At 52.4% G+C, this 20,321-nt stretch overlaps 1 protein-coding gene across 1 annotated transcript in view; it reads left to right on the top strand.

Moving 5' to 3' along the window:
* Positions 1-1,438: 1,438 nt before the first annotated feature.
* LOC119109197 (importin-5) overlaps positions 1,439-20,321 on the top strand; it is a 25,955-nt gene continuing 7,072 nt past the window's right edge. Inside the window, exons 1-12 of the mRNA XM_037232786.1 lie at positions 1,439-1,588; positions 5,887-6,036; positions 6,648-6,874; positions 10,914-11,010; positions 11,283-11,420; positions 12,269-12,394; positions 13,478-13,594; positions 14,103-14,197; positions 16,514-16,636; positions 17,191-17,299; positions 17,866-18,019; positions 19,334-19,443. Of these exons, the coding sequence (XP_037088681.1) occupies positions 1,505-1,588; positions 5,887-6,036; positions 6,648-6,874; positions 10,914-11,010; positions 11,283-11,420; positions 12,269-12,394; positions 13,478-13,594; positions 14,103-14,197; positions 16,514-16,636; positions 17,191-17,299; positions 17,866-18,019; positions 19,334-19,443 (1,530 nt within the window). The 5' untranslated portion in view covers positions 1,439-1,504. The remainder of the gene's footprint in view (positions 1,589-5,886; positions 6,037-6,647; positions 6,875-10,913; positions 11,011-11,282; positions 11,421-12,268; positions 12,395-13,477; positions 13,595-14,102; positions 14,198-16,513; positions 16,637-17,190; positions 17,300-17,865; positions 18,020-19,333; positions 19,444-20,321) is intronic.

The raw sequence follows: 20,321 nt of genomic DNA, 5'->3' as shown, positions 1-20,321 counted from the left end.
CCCCCATCCCCTATCAAGGCGAGATTTAAAGTTGGTATTCGTTGCATCATGCTTCATTAGCCTCAAAAATACGTTAAGGGGCTCAAGTCTGCACTGGGGGTGGGGAACGGACTCATCCCGCTAGGACGTGTGCAAAGTGACACCCTTGCTGGCCCCACTCAACCTTTTGAAACGTTCCCACGCTTATGAGCCCCAGCCACCCGATTTTAGAAAGTAACAACCCAGGTGCTTTGCTCCTCGCTAATGTTGCTGGCCAGACCCCCCCCCCCCCCCTACACACACGCACACACAACAGCACGTCAACTGCGACGGTAGTGAGAGGGGAGACTAGGACTGTGCCCCCCAGTTTCCACAAATAGGGATTTTTGCCTCTCCAATGTTGCATCAAAAGTGCCTCTTCCACGTTTCTTTTGTAAGTTCCGCTGTTTGGTGCCTCACCTTCGACTCACGGGTGCGCACGGTACGTCCAAAATCACTTCTGTATTCGACACTCGTCACAGGTACTCGTCACAGTACGTCTCGCCGGCACGTTCGTCCTCGCGTCGGCGGCTCTTAGAATCTTCTCCTTGTTACTGCCTCCTTTCCTGCCCCCCGCGGCCGAGTCCCTCGCACGGGGCAGGAGGACAGGAACGCGATTGCCTTTAAGCGGCGCTCGCCAAACTACGCAAACGTTCACTGGCTAGCACATAGGTGTTCTCTGACGCCTTATATTTTCACATTTTTATGCCATTTATAGGTCCGGTTGCCCGAAAGTTGGGTTTCAAGCTGCATTTTGACGGTTCCAATCCTCATTTATGTTCCCAGTCAGGAGCGTTGTTTCACAAATTGAGCCGGAGAGCGGAGGGGCGGGAAGTGAAAAATGACGCATCTTATCGTCGAGGTAGCTAAAACGCGGAATTTTCCCACTTTTTTTCTCGCAAAATCGGATGGGACTGGCGTATCCCCCCCCCCCCGCCAACTGAAAACAAAACAGCACCCTTGCTCTCAATCCCTGAAACATGACTGTACCCGTGTCGACCCCATTGTTGAAAACATTAGAGAGGGGTCCCAATATTTGTTCAATGTCCCTTCCCCTTCTTTCCAAATTAAAGCTTCGGCCTCCAACACTTTTTACGGTGTTCCACCCCTGGTCGCGAGAGCTGGTGTACGAAGGGTCCGCAACGGGCATCTGTGAGTGCAGGACGATTGCTGGTAATGCAGGGGCAAATGTTCCAGCTGCGAGATAGCTTCGATTTCTAAACGCAACAAACGGTCTACTTATATTTACTAAATATTTCTACTCATGCTCACTGGACAGGATTTTCCTCTTGTCTTTCCATTAGTCACATATGGCACAAATCAACTTTGCTACCAAATTGGCAGCGCGCCACTAAGGGTAATGCGTTAGATAGACCTGGTTCGTGTACAACGTGTGGGTCTTTTGCCGCGCGCTGAGCGGGAGTGGGGTAGCTGCCCATTCAGCTGGTGGACTGCAGCAAAATTTAAACAGTCGCCCTCATAGGCCATGAGAATGGCGGACGACGCTCAGTTTCAACAAATTCTGGGAGGTCTGCTCAGTGAAGAAAATGAAATTAGGACGCAAGCTGAGGTAACAGCTGAGATAGCTTGAGCCGAATGCGCCATAACACACGTGCCCCATGTCTTATGTGTGGCCTTGGCTGGTTTTCATGTGGTGAATTCTCAAGCTCTCTTTGCTATGTCACCAACTGCTTTATCGGCAATGAATTTCTACATGTCATCAGCTGTCCTTCACAGAAAATTATGCTTCGGCTGAGTGCATTGAATTTGTAGGGAACAGGATTATCATTAGCAACTTCATGTGGTACTAGGACAGACTGCTGACATATATACTCCTCAGAATGTGTTGGGCATTGCAGCAATATTATGGCAAGTTATAAGTGCAGATATGGTGTTAATCTGAGCTTTTGGAGCTTGGTGCATACTCATTGTTAACTGCAGGACATAGATACCAATGCTGCCAGGACTCTGTATGTTTGAAAGGGAATTTCTGGCAGAAGCACTAAAAACTTCATGAAATCATGTCAGTACTTGCCACTAGCAATTTGGTCGGCTTGTTCTAAGTGACAAAGCAAGCTTTGGAACCATTGTAACTAGCTGCTTCCAACCTCATCTTAATATATGTTGTGCCAAGGCTTATAGTTGGGTTATACACTCTTCTTAAAGAGAAATCAAGATGGAATTTGACCAGTTGGCCTATTCTGGCAGACCTTCTGAACACTGTGTAAAACCTTGCTGCAGGTGCACCAGAAAGCCCCAAGTAATTTATTCACACATAATTAAATGTGCAAGCAGTATGTATAAAGCAAGCTAGTTTCATATACACAATATTTGTACCCAATTTTTAACATGATACTGAGCCATTTTGTTAACCTAGCACTTGTTAGTGCCAATTTGTCTCTCAACTATTGATGCGTATTATTTTCTTGCAAACATGGAAAGGTCAGGTCTGATATTGAAATTGTGTGATCTTGAATAGCAAGATTATATATATATATATATATATATATATATATATATATATATATATTATGGATCTGCTGTTTCCCTTGGAGTTTTGTTTTTTGAAGCATTTTTTGATGGTGCACTTGACCTCCATTGCATCCTTTGATGCCAAGACCAGGCTTATTAGGCTGCATGGTTGTCTCAAATGCCACAATGTCACCTATGTGTTAATTGCTTGACTTTTCGAAGTAGATGCTCCATCATTGTTCTGAAAATGTTAGTTTACCTGGGATGTTTGCTTGTTTGTTTTGTTTTTAATTTGTCTGGAAATTTTATAAGGTCTTTTTTATATCTTGAAATGTTTTAGTTATTTAGATTTTTCCTTAATGCACAAAGATTAGTTACCAATAGATTTGATGGAAACAAATTGTTGAAAAAATCAAAGGCATGCTAATTTTAGACATGTGCTTTTAAATGTGAACTGGAAGCCAGCAGCATCAAGCTGGAAACATGAAGCCAATGCCAAGCTCATCAGTTCAGAATTTTCAGGTTGAAGCTGAATTAAGTGAATGGTTGCAGAATCAAGTTAGTTTTTTGTTCCTGCATACTTTGCATGGAGTCAGGGAATGCAAGGGTGTTAGGATTGATTGAGAAAAGGTCTGAAAAACTGTCCACCTGTCCACCTGTCTGAAAACTGTCCACCCCAAAATGCATTAAACATGGTGTTTGCCCTGAATGTGACACAGCTTTGTATTCCAGAGGAATGGTAAATAGGGCCTATGATTGAATAAAAGCTACATCCCTGACCTGGTGTTTCCCAAACATGGTCAGCACTGGACCTGGAAACACCATGCACTGGAAAGCTGATGTGAGGGTTTAGTGCTATATGCCTACATACTGAAACCCAATCCCCCCCAAAAATTGTCCCTGTCATTTGGATTCTGCAACCAAAGCTGCAGGCTTTGCTCATGTGCCTGGCACTACTAGTCAATAAAATAGCATAATGCAATCAATTAGTCATTTTCATGTGACCACCACAAACTTGTAATAGTAGTATTGTCAGTCGGGCTTTCCTCCTAAACCGCTAATTGTTCCTACATCCCTGCTACATGTTCACTCATTTTGCACTCCACAGCTAAGTATTGGCAGTGGAAGGTATAGTGTGCATGCTTAATGCAGCTGTTCCACATTTGCATGGAGTTTTGAACTAAAGTACCCATCTGGAAGGTTTTTGGTGCAGCTCACAGCCCTGTCCTTAAGATCTAAACTCCTCCAATTTCGAGCTACCTGCTTGTAAAGGCATACATTCTACTTTGGGGAAACCATTTCAAGGTCACCTAGGCATCCACAATGCAATAACATCATTCAACTCCTGTCATCCCCATAATCATGTAGCAATCATGGCCCATAAAAATACAATTGTTGATTTATTCATATGTAACATTTGTGAGCATGACATTCATATATAACTGCTGTCAGTTGGCTCACAATCAGTGTTGTCCAAGGTGTGGTGATCAAAAATCAAAGAAAATGATACAATGATAATCAAAGAATGACATATTGGGGAACATATTTGTGAAACAGAGAACTTGTGCTGTCTGGAACAGTTTTTTCCATGAAAAGCATTCCAAGAGTTTGAAGTTGTTATTTCATCATATCTGATGCATCAATATCTTGAAATGTGGAACATTTCCTTTAAGGACTTTGTCAGTTTTGCAGTATAGGTAATGACAGGCATACATTTCTGTAGCCTAAGATTTGTTGTCAAGCACTGAATGGCACTTATAAGTCATTGCAGAAGAGGTAATGTCATGTGTAAGTAATGACTATAATTTGCAGTCAAAGTAATGAAGGCTATAGCTTTTTGAAATATAGGGATTATGATGCAGCACTGCATGATGGCATGCTGTACTGCATGTGTATAAGTCTGCAGGTGGCATGAGGTCCTGTATCAGTTATGGTTAATTGAGTTTCTGACTGTAGAAGTATTGATAGACGTAAGTTTTGAACCATATGTTTTGTCATGTAGCACTAATGAATTGTATGACTGGGGTGCCGGTAGCGCAGTGGTTAACGCATCTGCGTTAGCCACTGCGCGTCTGGGAAACCAGAGGTACGGTGTTCGATTCCCCGCGGTGCCCGCCCTTCCTGCCAGGGTGAGAGGCAGGCGACGCCATATAGCCTCAGAAGCTTATGACAGCAGTTAAATATGACGCACTCAGAAGCTGAGTGCGTCGTAAAACCCAAATGACGACGAATTGTATGACTCTTGGCTGTGGAAGTAATGTTGTGTGTAAGTAATGGGAGTAGGTTTTTGCAGTGGAAGTAATGACTACCATATTTTCATGATTTTGGTTTGCCTGTATCACTGATGTCATTCATGATATTGGTGGTATAAATAATTTCATAGCACTTATGTCAGTAGAAGTTTTTCTGTGTAGCGTTAAATGTTGTGGAGCTTAAGGAATAATTGGGCTGTGGCACACAATGAGAGGGTCTGTGCTATGGCTATGCACAGGCACATATTACCCACTGTGAGCAATGTCCACCCTTAATATTTGCATCAAAATATTACCAAAACCATAAATCACTGCCAGTTCATTTATTCCACCCACCCACTCTGATAGGTAGGTCTGGGCAGATTCATAGCCAGGCAGCTTACTACAATGCTGTTTGTGAGCTAATATGCAAATGCTGCATCAGTGGACCTACATCTGTTACCTTTTTGTGCAGGGTGGACCTTCCAAAATGTTGGTCAGTGATATTGGAGCCCCATTGGTGGTGGAAGTTAAAGGTGTTTTGCTTCATTAGCATATGTTTGATTATATTTACATGATGACAGTCTATAAGTCATGTCTCTTGTGATCTTACTTATCTTACACCACACACTGTGTGTTGCTTGTAATTTAGGTGCATGCAATATATTACAACCTGATAGCAGCTCCAACTTACAGCCATTGGTATAGTGCATAAGTTTGCAGTTGTGAGAAGGATGGCAGCATAGGAAAAAGCTGGGTTGCAAGCTTTGGTAGCACTGTAACCAGAAGAAGGAGAGCATAGCTCAGTTTGTAGGGATTGTGTGGGCAGCACATTTCATTTAGATGGTGCTAGCACATGATGTCACATGTCTGTGGTTGAAATCTGCAGACATGTGCTTCTCTACCCTTCGCAACAGTCAGCATGGCAGATCATGGCATTGTTGAGCTCTGATGTTGTATGCATTGTGAAATGGCCCTGTTTAACTTTTCATCCATCAAGGTTACCCATATGTTGTTTCAGTTGGGCTGTCTGTGTATCAACAGCAGTTAGGAAGGGTCCTCGGATGTAGCTATGCTATGTCATACTATGTCGCTGTGTCGAGTCGTACCACTTGCTGTTGACTTGTAAGCCCGTTCTGACCCCCGCAAACTGTGCCGGTTGCAGAGTACATACGAGCAGATCGCGCTGCCACAGAAGATCTCGCTGCTGCTTGCCTGTCTTCTGAATGCTTCAGCTGGAGAAAAGTACCGCGACATGTCGGCCGTCTTGCTGCGGCGGCTGCTTTGCGCCAAGTGGGAGGAGTTCTACCCAAATGTAAGTTCATTATAAGCTGCGCGACAGTGCACCCAGTGATACGAGGCGGCCATGCACCCCCCCCCCCCCCCTCCCCCCTAATGCTATTGGCCCATTGTATACCTCACACTTAGGTTTCCTTGATTAAGCTGAATTAGTAATGTCACGTCCCATGTGGACTGCATCCAGCCCATGGGGGCACCTGTAGATTCAGATCAAAGGCAGACATCCACAGAGCCAACCGAAAGATGGTTGCTTTTCAGTATGCTGGCTACCAGTTGCCTACTCCATCTTCACCTCCATTTAGCTGCTGTGATCGCAGTTGTCCGTGTGTCACACCTTACCTCCTCTGTGTGTGGCCTGTACTGCCTCTGTATCACACTTTCTGTACTGTCCCTGCTACACCACCTCTAACACCACTTCTGCCTCGCTGTCCCCACCTGACACCAGCCAATCTTCTGCTGCCTCCCCCACCCTCGCCTTTCCCACCGCGCCTGTCGCTAGCGTCTCGTACCCCGGCCCCATGCTCACCCCCCTCTATTCCCTGCTGCTCTCGTCCCACGCCCAGCCGGCGCCCGTGCAGCTGGCGTCTCGCCGCCGCGCCGCGCTCACGCGTCGCCCGTGGGCCGCAGCTGCCGGCGGAGGCGCAGACTCAGTTGAAGGAGCGCCTGCTTGCGGCCGTGCCCAACGAACAGTCGGAGGCCATCCGCAAGAAGATGTGCGAGGTGGCTGCCGAGGTGGCGCGCAACCTGTTCGACGACGACGGCAACAGCTTGTGGCCCGAGTTCCTCAGCTTCTTGTTCGAGTGCGCCAGCTCGCAGAGCGCTCAGCAGCGCGAGTGTGCCCTACTGCTGTTCAGGTCAGGCCGGGCGCCGCGGCGGCGGTCCGGACGGCGGATGGAGGCGACGCTCGGGCGCATGGATGACACGGGGCGGGCCGTGCCGAGGGGGGCCCACGCGCCTTGCCGATGTCTGAGCTGTAGCTTCTCATCGGGACACTTTGTGCACTGACGGTTGGCTGTTGCACATCCTTCCTTGCTGACAAGTAGCCACTGCCGTGCGGATCCTCGGGGCCACTTTTAACTAGCATAATCAGGGTTAACTTAAACCAGATTGTGGTTCTGACCGACCGGCCACGAGCTCCGTTTAGTGGATCCGACGGGATTTCTTTCTGACCAATAGCATCTATTAAGACACCCATATCAAAACTATGACCTCATGTCGGGGCTGCTTACATGATTTTGTGGACGTGTATGTTATAATAACCTGTGTCGGGAACAGACTGTGGTCCGAGTCTCTCAGCCTCAGCTGCGCGCGCATGGGTAGATGAAATATGATCGAACAAGAACACACGCTGCAGGGCGGTGGTCAGTCATTTGCTGCAGACTATAAAGTCTGGCGCAAGTCTAATGGGACGTGCACTTGGCGAAGCAGGGATGCATCTACACGCGTAACAGAGCGGCAATATGGACGGGACCCCTCACGTTTATGTCAATCGTGAGAACCAGAGTGCATGATGCTTTGTGTTTGCTGTTGTATCGTGTGAAATCGCTTTGCTGTCTACGAATAACGCGAACAGAGTAATCTTAGACCGCTCCATAGTCGTGTCATTAAAGGACATAAATGCAAGCAATGCTGAGTGTTTGGGTATTAAAGGGGCACTACCGGAGGACTGGTTCAAACCCCGGCTGCGCCATGACCCAGGCCACGCCAACGCCGTAGTCGAAGGCTTTGGTAAAGGGGTTCGCTGTGATATAAGCCGTGTTCTATTATAGAAATTACTTGGGTCTCTTTCCTTCCATCTTAGGCGATTTTAACGATGTGGACACATGATTCGTCCGCTGGTCAGATCAGGGACACTTTCCGAATGTTCAACTCTCTGCTGTTTGTTCGCGTGCGGGGCTTATCTGAAGGTCCTCTTGTTTGTGCTTTTTTCAGGAGGGGGGAACAACCTACTCATTGAGGATGCGATTATCTTCAAATTACCACATTATGCCAAATTCAGCGTGTGCATTGTAGACTACGTGTCCCGATTTGGATGATGCAGACTGCCCTCCGCGAAACTTTGTGCCTCGTAACTTGCCGTTGGTGGTCGCCGAACGATGATGTCACGAGGGTCCGTGGCGCCCTGTAACGTGACGGTGGTCACCGAGCGGTGGTGTCACGAGGGTCCGTGGCGCCTTGTAGCGTGACGGTGGTCACCGAGCGGTGGTGTCACGAGGTTCCGTGGCGCCCTGTAACGTGACGGTGGTCACCGAGCGGTGGTGTCACGAGGGTCCGTGGCGCCCTGTAACGTGACGGTGGTCACCGAGCGGTGGTGTCACGAGGGTCCGTGGCGCCTTGTAGCGTGACGGTGGTCACCGAGCGGTGGTGTCACGAGGTTCCGTGGGCGCCCTGTAACGTGACGGTGGTCACCGAGCGGTGGTGTCACGAGGGTCCGTGGCGCCCTGTAACGTGACGGTGGTCACCGAGCGGTGGTTGTCACGAGGTTCCGTGGCGCCCTGTAAGTGACGGTGGTCACCGAGCGGTGGGGTGTCACGAGGTTCCGTGGCGCCCTGTAACGTGACGGTGGTCACCGAGCGGTGGTGTCACGAGGGTTCCGTGGCGCCCTGTAACGTGACGGTGGTCACCGAGCGGGTGGTGTCACGAGGTTCCGTGGCGCCCTGTAACGTGACGGTGGTCACCGAGCGGTGGTGTCACGAGGTCCGTGGCGCCCTGTAACGTGACGGTGGTCACCGAGCGGTGGTGTCACGAGGTTCCGTGGCGCCCTGTAACGTGACGGTGGTCACGAGCGGTGGTGTCACGAGGTTCCGTGGCGCCTGTAACGTGACGGTGGTCACCGAGCGGTGGTGTCACGAGGTTCCGTGGCGCCTGTAACGTGACGGTGGTCACCGAGCGGTGGGTGTTTGTCACGAGGTTCCGTGGCGCCCTGTAACGTGACGGTGGTCACCGAGCGGTGGTGTCACGGGTCCGTGGCGCCTTGTAGCGTGACGGTGGTCACCGAGCGGTGGTTGTCACGAGGTTCCGTGGCGCCCTGTAACGTGACGGTGGTCACCGAGCGGTGGTGTCACGAGGTTCCGTGGCGCCCTGTAACGTGACGGTGGTCACCGAGCGGTGGTGTCACGAGGTTCCGTGGCGCCCTGTAACGTGACGGTGGTCACCGAGCGGTGGTGTCACGAGGTTCCGTGGCGCCTTGTAGCGTGACGGTGGTCACCGAGCGGTGGTGTCACGAGGGTCCGTGGCGCCCTGTAACGTGACGGTGGTCACCGAGCGGTGGTGTCACGAGGGTCCGTGGCGCCTTGTAGCGTGACGGTGGTCACCGAGCGGTGGGTGTCACGAGGTTCCGTGGCGCCCTGTAACGTGACGGTGGTCACCGAGCGGTGGTGTCACGAGGTTCCGTGGCGCCCTGTAACGTGACGGTGGTCACCGAGCGGTGGTGTCACGAGGTTCCGTGGCGCCCTGTAACGTGACGGTGGTCACCGAGCGGTGGTGTCACGAGGTTCCGTGGCGCCTTGTAGCGTGACGGTGGTCACCGAGCGGTGGTGTCACGAGGGTCCGTGGCGCCCTGTAACGTGACGGTGGTCACCGAGCGGTGGTGTCACGAGGGTCCGTGGCGCCTTGTAGCGTGACGGTGGTCACCGAGCGGTGGTGTCACGAGGTTCCGTGGCGCCCTGTAACGTGACGGTGGTCACCGAGCGGTGGTGTCACGAGGTTCCGTGGCGCCCTGTAACGTGACGGTGGTCACCGAGCGGTGGTGTCACGAGGTTCCGTGGCGCCCTGTAACGTGACGGTGGTCACCGAGCGGTGGTGTCACGAGGTTCCGTGGCGCCTTGTAGCGTGACGGTGGTCACCGAGCGGTGGTGTCACGAGGGTCCGTGGCGCCCTGTAACGTGACGGTGGTCACCGAGCGGTGGTGTCACGAGGGTCCGTGGCGCCTTGTAGCGTGACGGTGGTCACCGAGCGGTGGTGTCACGAGGTTCCGTAGCGCCGCTTTAGTTAGACACGTTGGATTTGTTCACAATCATTTAGGTCTGCTGCGTTGCATTTAAAGTGGACTTCGACGCACGCGGCCGTGGTTTGTGAGCAAGTTTTTGTCAGGATGAGACTGCAAACATCGGCTTTGGTCGGTGTGTGTTCATAGCTTGTGATGGAATATTTCAACGTGACGTGGATAGATGGTACGGCTGGGTGTCATTGAAGACTGATCTAGGCTGCGCGCGCCTTTTATGACACTGCCCCGGGCTTGTCGGCTCGCCCCGCGGGCGCACTGCCGAGGTGAAGGCTCTGGCTGCGATAGCCATGCATGAGCATGGTCTCACACGGCTAAAGTGAGTAGAAGACATTCCATTTTATAAGGAATGCTTTTGCTTGGTGCGTAATTTTTGCTCACCTTTGTCGAAAATTGGCGGTTGTTTTATCTTTGAATTAAACGTCCTAGGGGCTAATATCAACGACCATTTTGTGACTGTAGGGCGCTTTTTCTGGTCGACAACAAGCCTGACGCCATCAATGGCGTAGTTACGTGAAAGCCACCACCGGCGATCTTGTGTTTAGTCCCGAGTATTTACTGTTCGCAAACATTGCTCCCGACATCAGTAACCATGTGTCTCGTGAATTGGAATTGAGATAAAAGAGTGGAGGAACGATGAACACTATGCAACGAAGTAAAACCACAAAATAGCATGATGTGAAGTAAAACCAAGCGGTGGAAGCGTGAATAATCAAAATATTTAGCAAGGCGAGGACTGAGAACCGGCAAACCAATTTCGGGCAGTATGTTTGGCACCTTCGGATTATCATAGTAAGTGCGTGGCCTTAAGTACTTCAGTGAAGTATCGCGCGCCTGTCGAACTTCTCTGGGTGTGTTACTAATGCTCTGCTATATTGTCTATGTTTTAGTTATGTCCCCGGTGTGTTTGGAAACCAGCAGAAACGCTATTTAGAAGTAATAAAGAACATGCTGCAGCAGAGCCTGAGTGACGCCAGCAGTTATAAGGTGCGTAAGCTGTCAAGCCAGGAGAGCTTGTTGGCATGCACGAATGAACATTAGTGCTTAGTGTTCCCTGTTCGATTCGTGTTGCTGCCGGTATTGTGTTTGGCTGCTTCAGCCCTACAGGCCCGCTCTGGAAGTGATGATGTGGTGTGTTTTACTGCTAGCACACATACTCATCTGGAGAACCAAAGAGAATGGCGGGCCGGCTTGAAGCCTGGCTGTCTGCGAGAGGCGGGCACGCGTTTGATTGGCCCTGACTCCGCCCGCGGTCGCAGTGTCGCTTCTTGGCGTACAAGGCGACAGCCCAGTTCATCGTGGATAACGCCGAGCTATCGTCCGACAAGCCGGAGGTCAAGGAGAGCTACAAGGAGATCCAGCGGACGTTTGCTGACCTGCTGCCGCCCATGATTCAGGTGCGGGGTTGGTGGGCGTGGCAGCGCTCAGCTGACAGGCGGCCGCAGTTCCAGATGCGGTGTCAGTGGGTCAATCGGTTCGCTTTAAACAAAACGGCTGATGACATCCTTCATAGACGTATCGTACTCGGAGTTTATTTGTCGCTAGTTTTTCGTTGCTAGACCGTTTCTGCCGGTCTCGTTGTCGCCATCTGTAGGTTTTGGAGCAGCAACGTACTTTATATGCCTCTTAAGCACTCACAACAGATGTCTGCCTGCTCCGTGCCGAAGAGGACCAATTCGTGTTTGAGTTACAACAATATTATTGATGCACGTGGTGGATCAAAAACAAATATTTGTTATCCCATTTCACGATTGTTATCACGCGATATGGCCGCGTGGTCGAGATGTCCAAAAGCCCTGATCACTCTCTACCCCCGTTCGCAAAGGGGCTTAGCGTCACGCGGACATTTCTCGTCTAGGTTTTGCCGTCATTTTCATCCGAAACACCAGCAAGAAGCTGGGGTTTGGCTGTACTTGCCTGTCGCTTTGTTTCACTGCGCAGTGCCAGAAGCCTCATCGCTTGTAATCGTATGGAACATGGGTGCACTTGCGTCATCCGAGTTTACTACGCCACTACTTTGAATCTGTGGTGGAGATAACGTTGCGTTATTTGCCACAGCTCGTTCACCTGAACGCTGGATATGAGCTTGTGGCTGCTGATGTGGCGGCTGTCCTACGCTTGATTGCTACGCGCGAGCTAATGGGTTCAAGCCTTGACTGTCAGGAACATGCCATGGGCGGGCCGTCGTGCCGGCTCCCTGTCGCCTACCGTTGGTCACGGCCCCCGCCTCCTCCCCCGAGTGCAGGTGCTGCAGGAGAGTATAGCCAAGGGCGATGACAGCGTGCTGCTGCAGACCACCATCACGCTGGCGGAGGTGGCGCCTAAGCTGCTTCGGCCTCAGCTGGACACCATCATGCAGCTGTGCATCAAGGTCAGGGCCGCCTCACTGGCTGGGTCTCGGAGGTGTGTCGTGTCTCGCGGTGTGCGGGGCAGGCTGGGGGCTGGCAGCGCAGCTCGGGGCAGCTCCGTCGGGGGAGTCCCCGCCAGGTGTGTCGTGTCTCGCGGTGTGCGGGGCAGGCTGGGGGCTGGCAGCGCAGCTCGGGGCAGCTCCGTCGGGGGAGTCCCCGCCAGGTGTGGTGTGCCGCGCGGTGTGCGGGGCAGGCTGGGGGTTGGCAGCGCAGCTCGGGGTAACTCCGTCGGGAGAGTCCCCTCCCCCGGCGCTGGATATCTCGGTGCTAATTCGAGGCTGGAAGAACCGTATATCTGAAACCATTCATAAGCCATACATGGGCGGTATGAATTGCCCTGTCAGCACAGCAGTTACAATTAGGATTTTCATCAGCGTGTGGGTGAAGAGGTGACGTGGGTATTTGCATTCTCATCAGTGTGTAGGTGATGAGGTGGTGTGGGTACTTGGATTCTCATTAATGTGTAGATGATGAGGCGACGTGGGTATTTGGATTCTCATCAATGTGTGGTTGAACAGGGTGGGTATTTGGATTCTCATTACGAGTAGGTGAAGGAGTGACGTGGGTATTTTGACTCTCATCGATGCGCAGGTGAAGGGGTGGCTTGGGTGTTCGGATTCTCATTATTGGGTGGGTGAAGAGGTGGCGAGGGTGGTTTACCCTTTTTAGATGAAGAGACTAGACAGCAATAAATGCCACGCTCTTCGAGGTTTACCCAGTTATTGCAGGTATAATTGCATGAGTGTCGAGGCATCATAATATCAGCAGCAGTTAGATTGTGTAGAAGTTGGATGAATACCACAAATAGCTTTATGTCACCTCATCCGGCTTGCTGTTGGTAACACCACCTCATAGGGACTCATTTATGACATTTGGCCTCTACGCAGTTATGTTATGCATTTACGCATTAAGCCTCTTAGCCTCTATTCCCTGGACTGGAATCGTCATCTCCAGATTGAAGCCTTTATGGCGTTGACGTGGCAACGGAGTTACCAAGCTGTGTACACTTAATTCCGCGTAGCTGACGTCTGAACGTCCGCCGACAGTTGATGAGCGACCCCAATCAGGAGGACGACTGGCGCCAACTGGGCATGGAGATCATCGTCACGCTGGCCGAGGAGGCGTCCGCCATGTTCCGCAAACACTGCGCCGGCTACCTGCCGGTACGTGACCCCGGTGGGGCCCTGTCTGCTGTCAAGTTACGGTCCGGTGGTGAACATTGACACTGCTCTGATCTCACCTGGAAGGTGCCAACTCGTCCGGCTTTGCTTAGAATCGCTGACGAGCCCTGATTCTGTGCTGGCCTGCGCGTCTTGCCCCCCCCCCCCCCCCCCCCGTGTCGGGACCGTGCCAGCACTGCTGCACCGATCCGCCCGTATCACCAACAGTTGTGCGATAGCTGTGGTTCGAGTGCAGCACTCTGACTCAAAGTCGTGGAGCTTGAAGTCTAGGATTAAGGTGCCTCGATTCCAGCGTAAGAAGTGATTGTCTCAGGTCCCGACGTAAACTTACTGGCAAGAGTTGCTCTCGAGCTGCCACTGGCGCTATGGCAATTTCAGTGACCTCCGCGTCGTTGCCAGCTCCGCGCTAATGGGGCACGGGCGTGCGGGTTTGTGCGGCGCGCGGGTCGAGGTCTGGACTTGACGACGGGGCTCTGCCGTCCCCGGCCAGGTGTTGGTACCCGAGATGCTGAAGATGATGTCTGAGATTGACGACAGCGTGGACTGGGCCACCACTGACGACGGCAGTGACGAGGACTCGGAGAGGTGAGCAGGTTCTGACCTCGGCCGGCTGTGACCACGGGCGCGGCGCCCAGCGCCAGTGGACCGAGGTCGCTTGTCAGCAATGAGACGCATTCACGCCCCCCAAACACCAGGTGATATTACTCGCTCTTACGTTTCATGAAGCATTGCAGCACGGAATGTGTACCTCGGACATGCCAATTGCGTGGTTTGTTATCCGCATTGTGTTGATCATCGCGCAACCCGGTGCTGATTTGCTAGCAACGGCTCAGCTCTCTCGAGCATGACTGCGTCGCCAAAGTACACTGCATGCGCGTTGTCCTGACTGCATTGGCACGTGTTGAGGCTGGCGATTCTCGAGTAGCGGGTTAAGCAGGTGAAGGTTTAGGGCGATCCGGTGGCGGCCGTTCACCATCGCGTGAGAGCTACAGCACCGCTCATTCTGAGGTCATCGGCGTCAGGCTGGCGCGAGCCGGTCGACCCGCTGACCACGCCTGCATCACCGCTTCGGTGAACTTGTCTGTGTGGTGTTTGTGATTAATGATGGCGGCCCATCGGCGGCGCCGGCGGCCGCGGAGTATGCGACAGTCACAGGCCAAACAAGCAGGTTGTCGCTACGCTGGCGCCACACATCCGCTCGCTCTCCCCTGACGTCACGCCGCACTGGTGACGTCATGAGAGCGCGCGGCCGGCCGTCGGCGGGCGTCTGAGTGCGGCTGGGGCCCTCGTCGTGATCATGACACGGGGCGCCGGAAGCGCGCATGCGCGCAGTGGCGGTGACTGGTTCGGCGGGCCGGAATCCCTCGATGGAGGCGGCGTGGGTGGCACGTGGTGGGGTCTGCTTGTCACTTGGCACCCGTGACGTACTGCGCGAAAGGATGGCTTGCTGACATCAGGGCAGGAATACACGCGGGGGGTTGGGGCTGGTTATAACGATAGCTGTACCGCATGGTGACGTGGTTTTGAATCAGATCGGAACATTTCGTGTGGTTGCGGTATTCGATTGTTCTGGTAGACATGTTCGAATATTCCACTCAAAGAATTTTAATTTTGACAGAATCCGAAATGTGTGTTGAGATGAACGCATGTTCTGTGCGGCGCACTTAACTGCATTTTGAATTGTGTTGTGGATTTGGAGCTTTGGTTCAAACAGAAATCGTTACAAAAGGTTGGTACAGGATATTACCTCTTTCTTGGATTATTTAGGTATAAATGACCGAGTCCAATGGAAATCATTTGAAGTACACAATGCCGGCACTGGTCGTGAATCGTGTGGCGTATCTCACTTTTCAACTATTTGGATCTTGCGCCTTAACAGTTGTGCTCCGTAATGTTTTTGTGCAATATTTTTGCCATAATATTTCTGGGCATTGTTGTTTTCAACGTGGGCGACATGGGCGTATGGTATAGCAATGTTGTTCGAGCATTGTGATGCAGTCCGGTCTCCTGGGGGCTCGGACAGCGCCGGTGAACGATAATTATTTGCTACATCGCCTCCGTGGCAAGGGTATCACAGCGGACTGTTCGTTAGGGCAAAGTTGCGATTTTTCGGAATCCTGTGGTGCTTCCGCATTCAATGTTTCGGAAGATTCAAGCAAATATTCGAAAAATCCTATTCGGATTGTTCAGCTTGACTCTGAACGCCCTGTTCAGAGCGGATCATGACCGCAGTTATCTTGTTGACTCTGAACGCCCTGTTCAAAGCGGATCATGACCGCAGTTATCTTGTTGACTCTGAACGTTCTGCTCAGAGCGGATCATGACTGAACGCCCTATTCAGGGCGGATCATGGCCGCAGTTGTCTTGTTGATCTCTATTCGGGAGCATCCACTACCCTGTATTCTCTGTGAGAACGTTCTCCCTAGTGGCCTCCGCCCGAGTTCTGCTTTTTCCAGAAATGACAACGGTATGTCAAACGATCACGCTTTGCTGGCGCTGTTGCAGACACGCAGCTGTCTTGTGAATTGGCTGTTGGCGCAGCTGTCGTGTCGTTACTGGCAGTGGTGGCCGCTGTTGACTCCCGGCGCTGTGTCGTTACCGGCAATGGTTAGCTGCTGTTGGCGCAGCTGTCGTGCCGTAACTGGCAGTGGTTGGCCACTGTTGGCGAGCTGTCGTGCCGTTACTGGCAGTGATTGGCCGATGTTGACTCCCGGCGTCGTGTCGTTACTGGCAGTGGTTGGCCGTTGTTGGCGAGCTGTCGTGCCGTTACTGGCAGTGGTTGGCCGCTGGTGGCGAGCTGTCGTGCCGTTACTGGCAGTGGTTTGCCGCTGTTGGCGCAGCTGTCGTGTCGTTACCGGCAGTGGTTGGCCACTGTTGACTCCCGGTGCCATGTCGTTCCAGTAACTACATCGTGGCCGAGTCGGACTTGGACCGGTTGGCGTTCGGTCTGGGTGGCAAAGTGATGACCAACCTGATCCTCAGCAACGTGCAGCACCTGCTGGTGTCGGCCGAGTGGAAGCACAGGTGAGTGGCGCTTGGCAGCGATGTTGGCGCCGCCCCGGCCTGGCCGGCTCACGGGTCTGGCCAACTGACGGGCCTGGCGTCCTGGCCAGTTCTCCGAGCTCCTCCTCCCGCCCTTGCCTCCGGGCCGAGATGCCGTCTGGTTCGTGGCCACAGTAGTCAGTGGATAGGTCTGGTAGAATGACACTACCATCAGATGAACGCCCACATTTGTGTTGTAGATTTTATTTGCATTCATGTTTATTCAAACGGAACTCGTCTGCTGGACCCAAGAGCACTTCGCTTAAATTGGGTGGGCAGAGTCAGTGTACGATGCTTCACATGACATACTCGTTACAAGTGAAGTTTTCGTGCACCATGCCTCGGCTCCAAGAGTAGTCAAAACTATCCGAGCATTATTCTACCAAAGCTTCTGTTGAGTGGGGCCCGTGATTGTGCCGCACCGTGTCCGTGTCGTGCACAGCTGGTGCCAGCGTACCACCACTTGCCGTGTGTTATGGCCAGCGCGCGTGTCTGTCAGCGGTCTGCCTTCTGAGCGGCCTGCACCGCGCTCGCAGGCACGCGGCTCTCTCCGCCGTCTCCACCATCGGTGAGGGCTGCAAGAAGCAGATGGAGCCTGTGCTGCCGCAGATCCTCTCCGGAGTCGTCAATTTCCTCAAGGACCCGGTGAGGGAGATACATCGCTTTTGGCTTTCCGAGGCCGTTTCTGTATACGTGGCTGCTTCCCGAGGCGAGGCGGGCTAGTGAACCGCCCCGTAGACGCGGGCGACCCACTCACCGATCGAAACCCGCAGATAAAACACGCACACAACGCGTGCGTGCATGAGTGGCTCACTTCTCAGCCATTGAGACGATTTTTCGCCATTATGATATATGCCATAGATCGTTTACGTAGATTTTGAGAATGGCCTGTGCGTGGCATCTAAACGATGCGACACATGCCTGCCGTGCCAGTGGCCTTCGCATGGTCGTCAGCTGACCGGCTCCATTGCACGTGCGTCCCATTTGACACGGCGCTCCGTAACTGTCTACTGTTCCCCGTGGCTACGTATTTGACCAGCCACGGCGCCTCTCGGCGTCGGAGGTACGCGGGCGGGCCGAGCGGTCACGGCGGCTTCGGTAGTGCGCTGCTGCTCCGCGCGCGCGCGCGCGTGCGTGTGTGTCTGCGTGTCTATTGGACGTGTTCAGACCGCGCCGCCTGCTGACCGTGGCCCGTCTCGGCGCCGCCGCAGCACCCGCGGGTGCGGCACGCCGCCTGCACATGCATCGGCCAGATGTCGGAGGACTTCGCGCCGTCGCTGCAGCGCAAGTTCCACGCTCAGGTGGTGCCCGGCCTGCTTTGTGCGCTCGAGGACTCGACGACGCCGCGTGTCCAGGCGCAGGCCGGTGGGTGCACGCGCCGGCCGGCCGCGTGGCCGGTGCCTCCGGCTCGCGCGGGCCCGGGCGTCAGCGGCCAGCCCGCGGGCGCCGACACGCCTTTGTTACACGCCAGCGGCACTGGCAGCCAACCGTTAACGGCTTGTGAACGCCGCGGTGGAGTAGCTCGCTGTCGGGCCTGTTGATGTTACAGGTGGCTGACCGCGGGGATGGGTTCGCTTCTATATCTGGGTTGTGCGCCGTGTGCAGGTGCAACACGTGCGTGCTAAAGGATCGTGCCGGATGCATCCAAATTTAATTTGCGCATCAATGCAGTTCAAATTTAATTTGCGCATCCTGGGTATTTGGTAAAAGAAGCTGGTCACATTTGGACTACACAATGAATTTACCACATGCTTGGTTATCACGGTTAAGATGGCATGGATATTATTACATACATTACGTTATATCAACAAATTATTGCTCAGACGCTTTCATTAATTTTGCTGGTCTTCTCGACAGCGCATGTTAAACTCGCTACTACGAAAAACTGTTTTCGGTCTAGATGCCACTTTTGTAAGTGCAATAGCATTTACAGTTTTGGGCTAGGGTCATCGTTAATTTAGTCGAAGCTGGTAAGGACCGAGTTGGAATTACCTTCTTGCTTCTTTCGTAGCTTACGGTGGCGCCGTTGACCCGCTGCACCGCATGCAGAGCACATAGGGTTAGCTCATCCAGATCGGTCCCCGCCTTTTCCGGTCTTCTGTTAGTGTATCGCGCCGTACGGAACGCATCTGTGAGCTCCGGGCGAGCCTCGTTGGTTCAGCAGCTGCCGGCAAGCAGCACCACCTGGCGCGCGCCGCAGGTCGCAGACGGTGCACGCGTCGCGGGTGACGCTGGCGAGCACGGGCCGGCGCGGCGAGAGCTATTTCTGCGCGGTGATTACAGCTGATGGGATTGTGTCCCCGTCAACAAACCGGTCCAGCTGCACACATCTGCGGCAGCCACCCGGTGTTAGTTTTGGTAGGGTGTAGGAGTGTGAGCGATAAGGTTGTGGTCTGTGGGGCTTTGCGCTTGCTATGCCGCCGAATTAGTGTGATACGTTGTTTGTTTTGCGCCGCTTAGCGGTTGGAAGCCGTGCGTTCGTTACCCCGTGCTTGCTTGTAGATGTGTTGTACAGTTGTGCAGTGTCTCTGTGTTGTTTTGTCTGGTGGGAAATTGGTGCTCTAGGGTACACAATATCGTGCGTAATAGATCCCATGTGCTCTAGTGCACAGTAGACCCGCTGCCTTCTTGCTGACTCTAATTTGTCCTAGTTCTGATCTTGATGACTCTGCTTTTCAGCCTTGGCTTTGATCAACTTCAGTGGGCAGTGTCCGAAGAGCATTCTCACAAACTACCTAGATGCCATATTCGTCATTCTTGAACAAATTCTCCAGAATAAACTCAAAGAGGTGAGGGCTGCTATCAGCTGAAGCTGAAGTTGAACAGTTAAAGTTACAAAATTATTGCGAGGCGAAAGATGGGGATTTTAGCTGAGATGGCCATGATCGCGCGTGTCGAAATCTGTAAACTAAACTGCAGCGAACGGTGAAATCCATAGCAATTGATAACCAATGCACATAACGTAAAGAAATAACGCGACCCCACCAGGTGAGCCACAGGCGAATCCAAGTCGTTCGATGACGCTGGAAACAGGATGAACGTACTCTTGGCTCGCTGCTGTGCCCTTCGCGTCAGAAAAGCTCCACGGACGGGGTCAATTGTGGTTGAGGAAACTTTGCGTAAGTCGGTGTCAGTGAATAGCGAGATGCAAAATGAACTGAGTCATTAAATGAAGTGTAAGAAATGAGCTAATTCACCGCATTAAGGATTCGTCCGAGCGATTAGCTCCAGGTTGCGTTATTTGCTGTCCCATTTTTAGCATCTCACTGCTCAAAATAAAGAGGCGAGAGTGCGTTCTTGTCAGCTCGTTTTATAGATAATTGTCACTGAAAATATCAACTAGAAGCTCCGTCGAACCCTAGCATAGCATACTCTTAAGAAAAACTTATCCCAGAACACTTGGCGCGACAGTCGTTCATGAAAGCTGCGGTTATCACCGCAGAACTTGCCTTACGTCATCTTGCGACGTTGCGAACGTCCCAGCATATCTGACATTGAACACGACTTGTTTAACTGTAGGTACGCACAAATGACTTAAGGGACATGCTTGCCATTGGTGGCTGTTTTGTTTTGATGCGAGGAACTTGCCCGAAAATTGTTGCAAGCTGTTTGAAAAGAACATGCCTAGAATGCATCTGTTTGAATATAGTGGTCTCTCTATCGTGGC

This window comes from Pollicipes pollicipes, unplaced genomic scaffold (genome assembly GCF_011947565.3).
Source record: "Pollicipes pollicipes isolate AB1234 unplaced genomic scaffold, Ppol_2.1 Scaffold_7231;HRSCAF=8579_pilon_pilon_pilon, whole genome shotgun sequence".
NCBI classification, from domain to species: Eukaryota; Metazoa; Arthropoda; class Thecostraca; order Pollicipedomorpha; family Pollicipedidae; genus Pollicipes; species Pollicipes pollicipes.
Note: the sequence above shows the minus strand (reverse complement) of the source record. Positions and strands in the feature narration are given on the sequence as shown.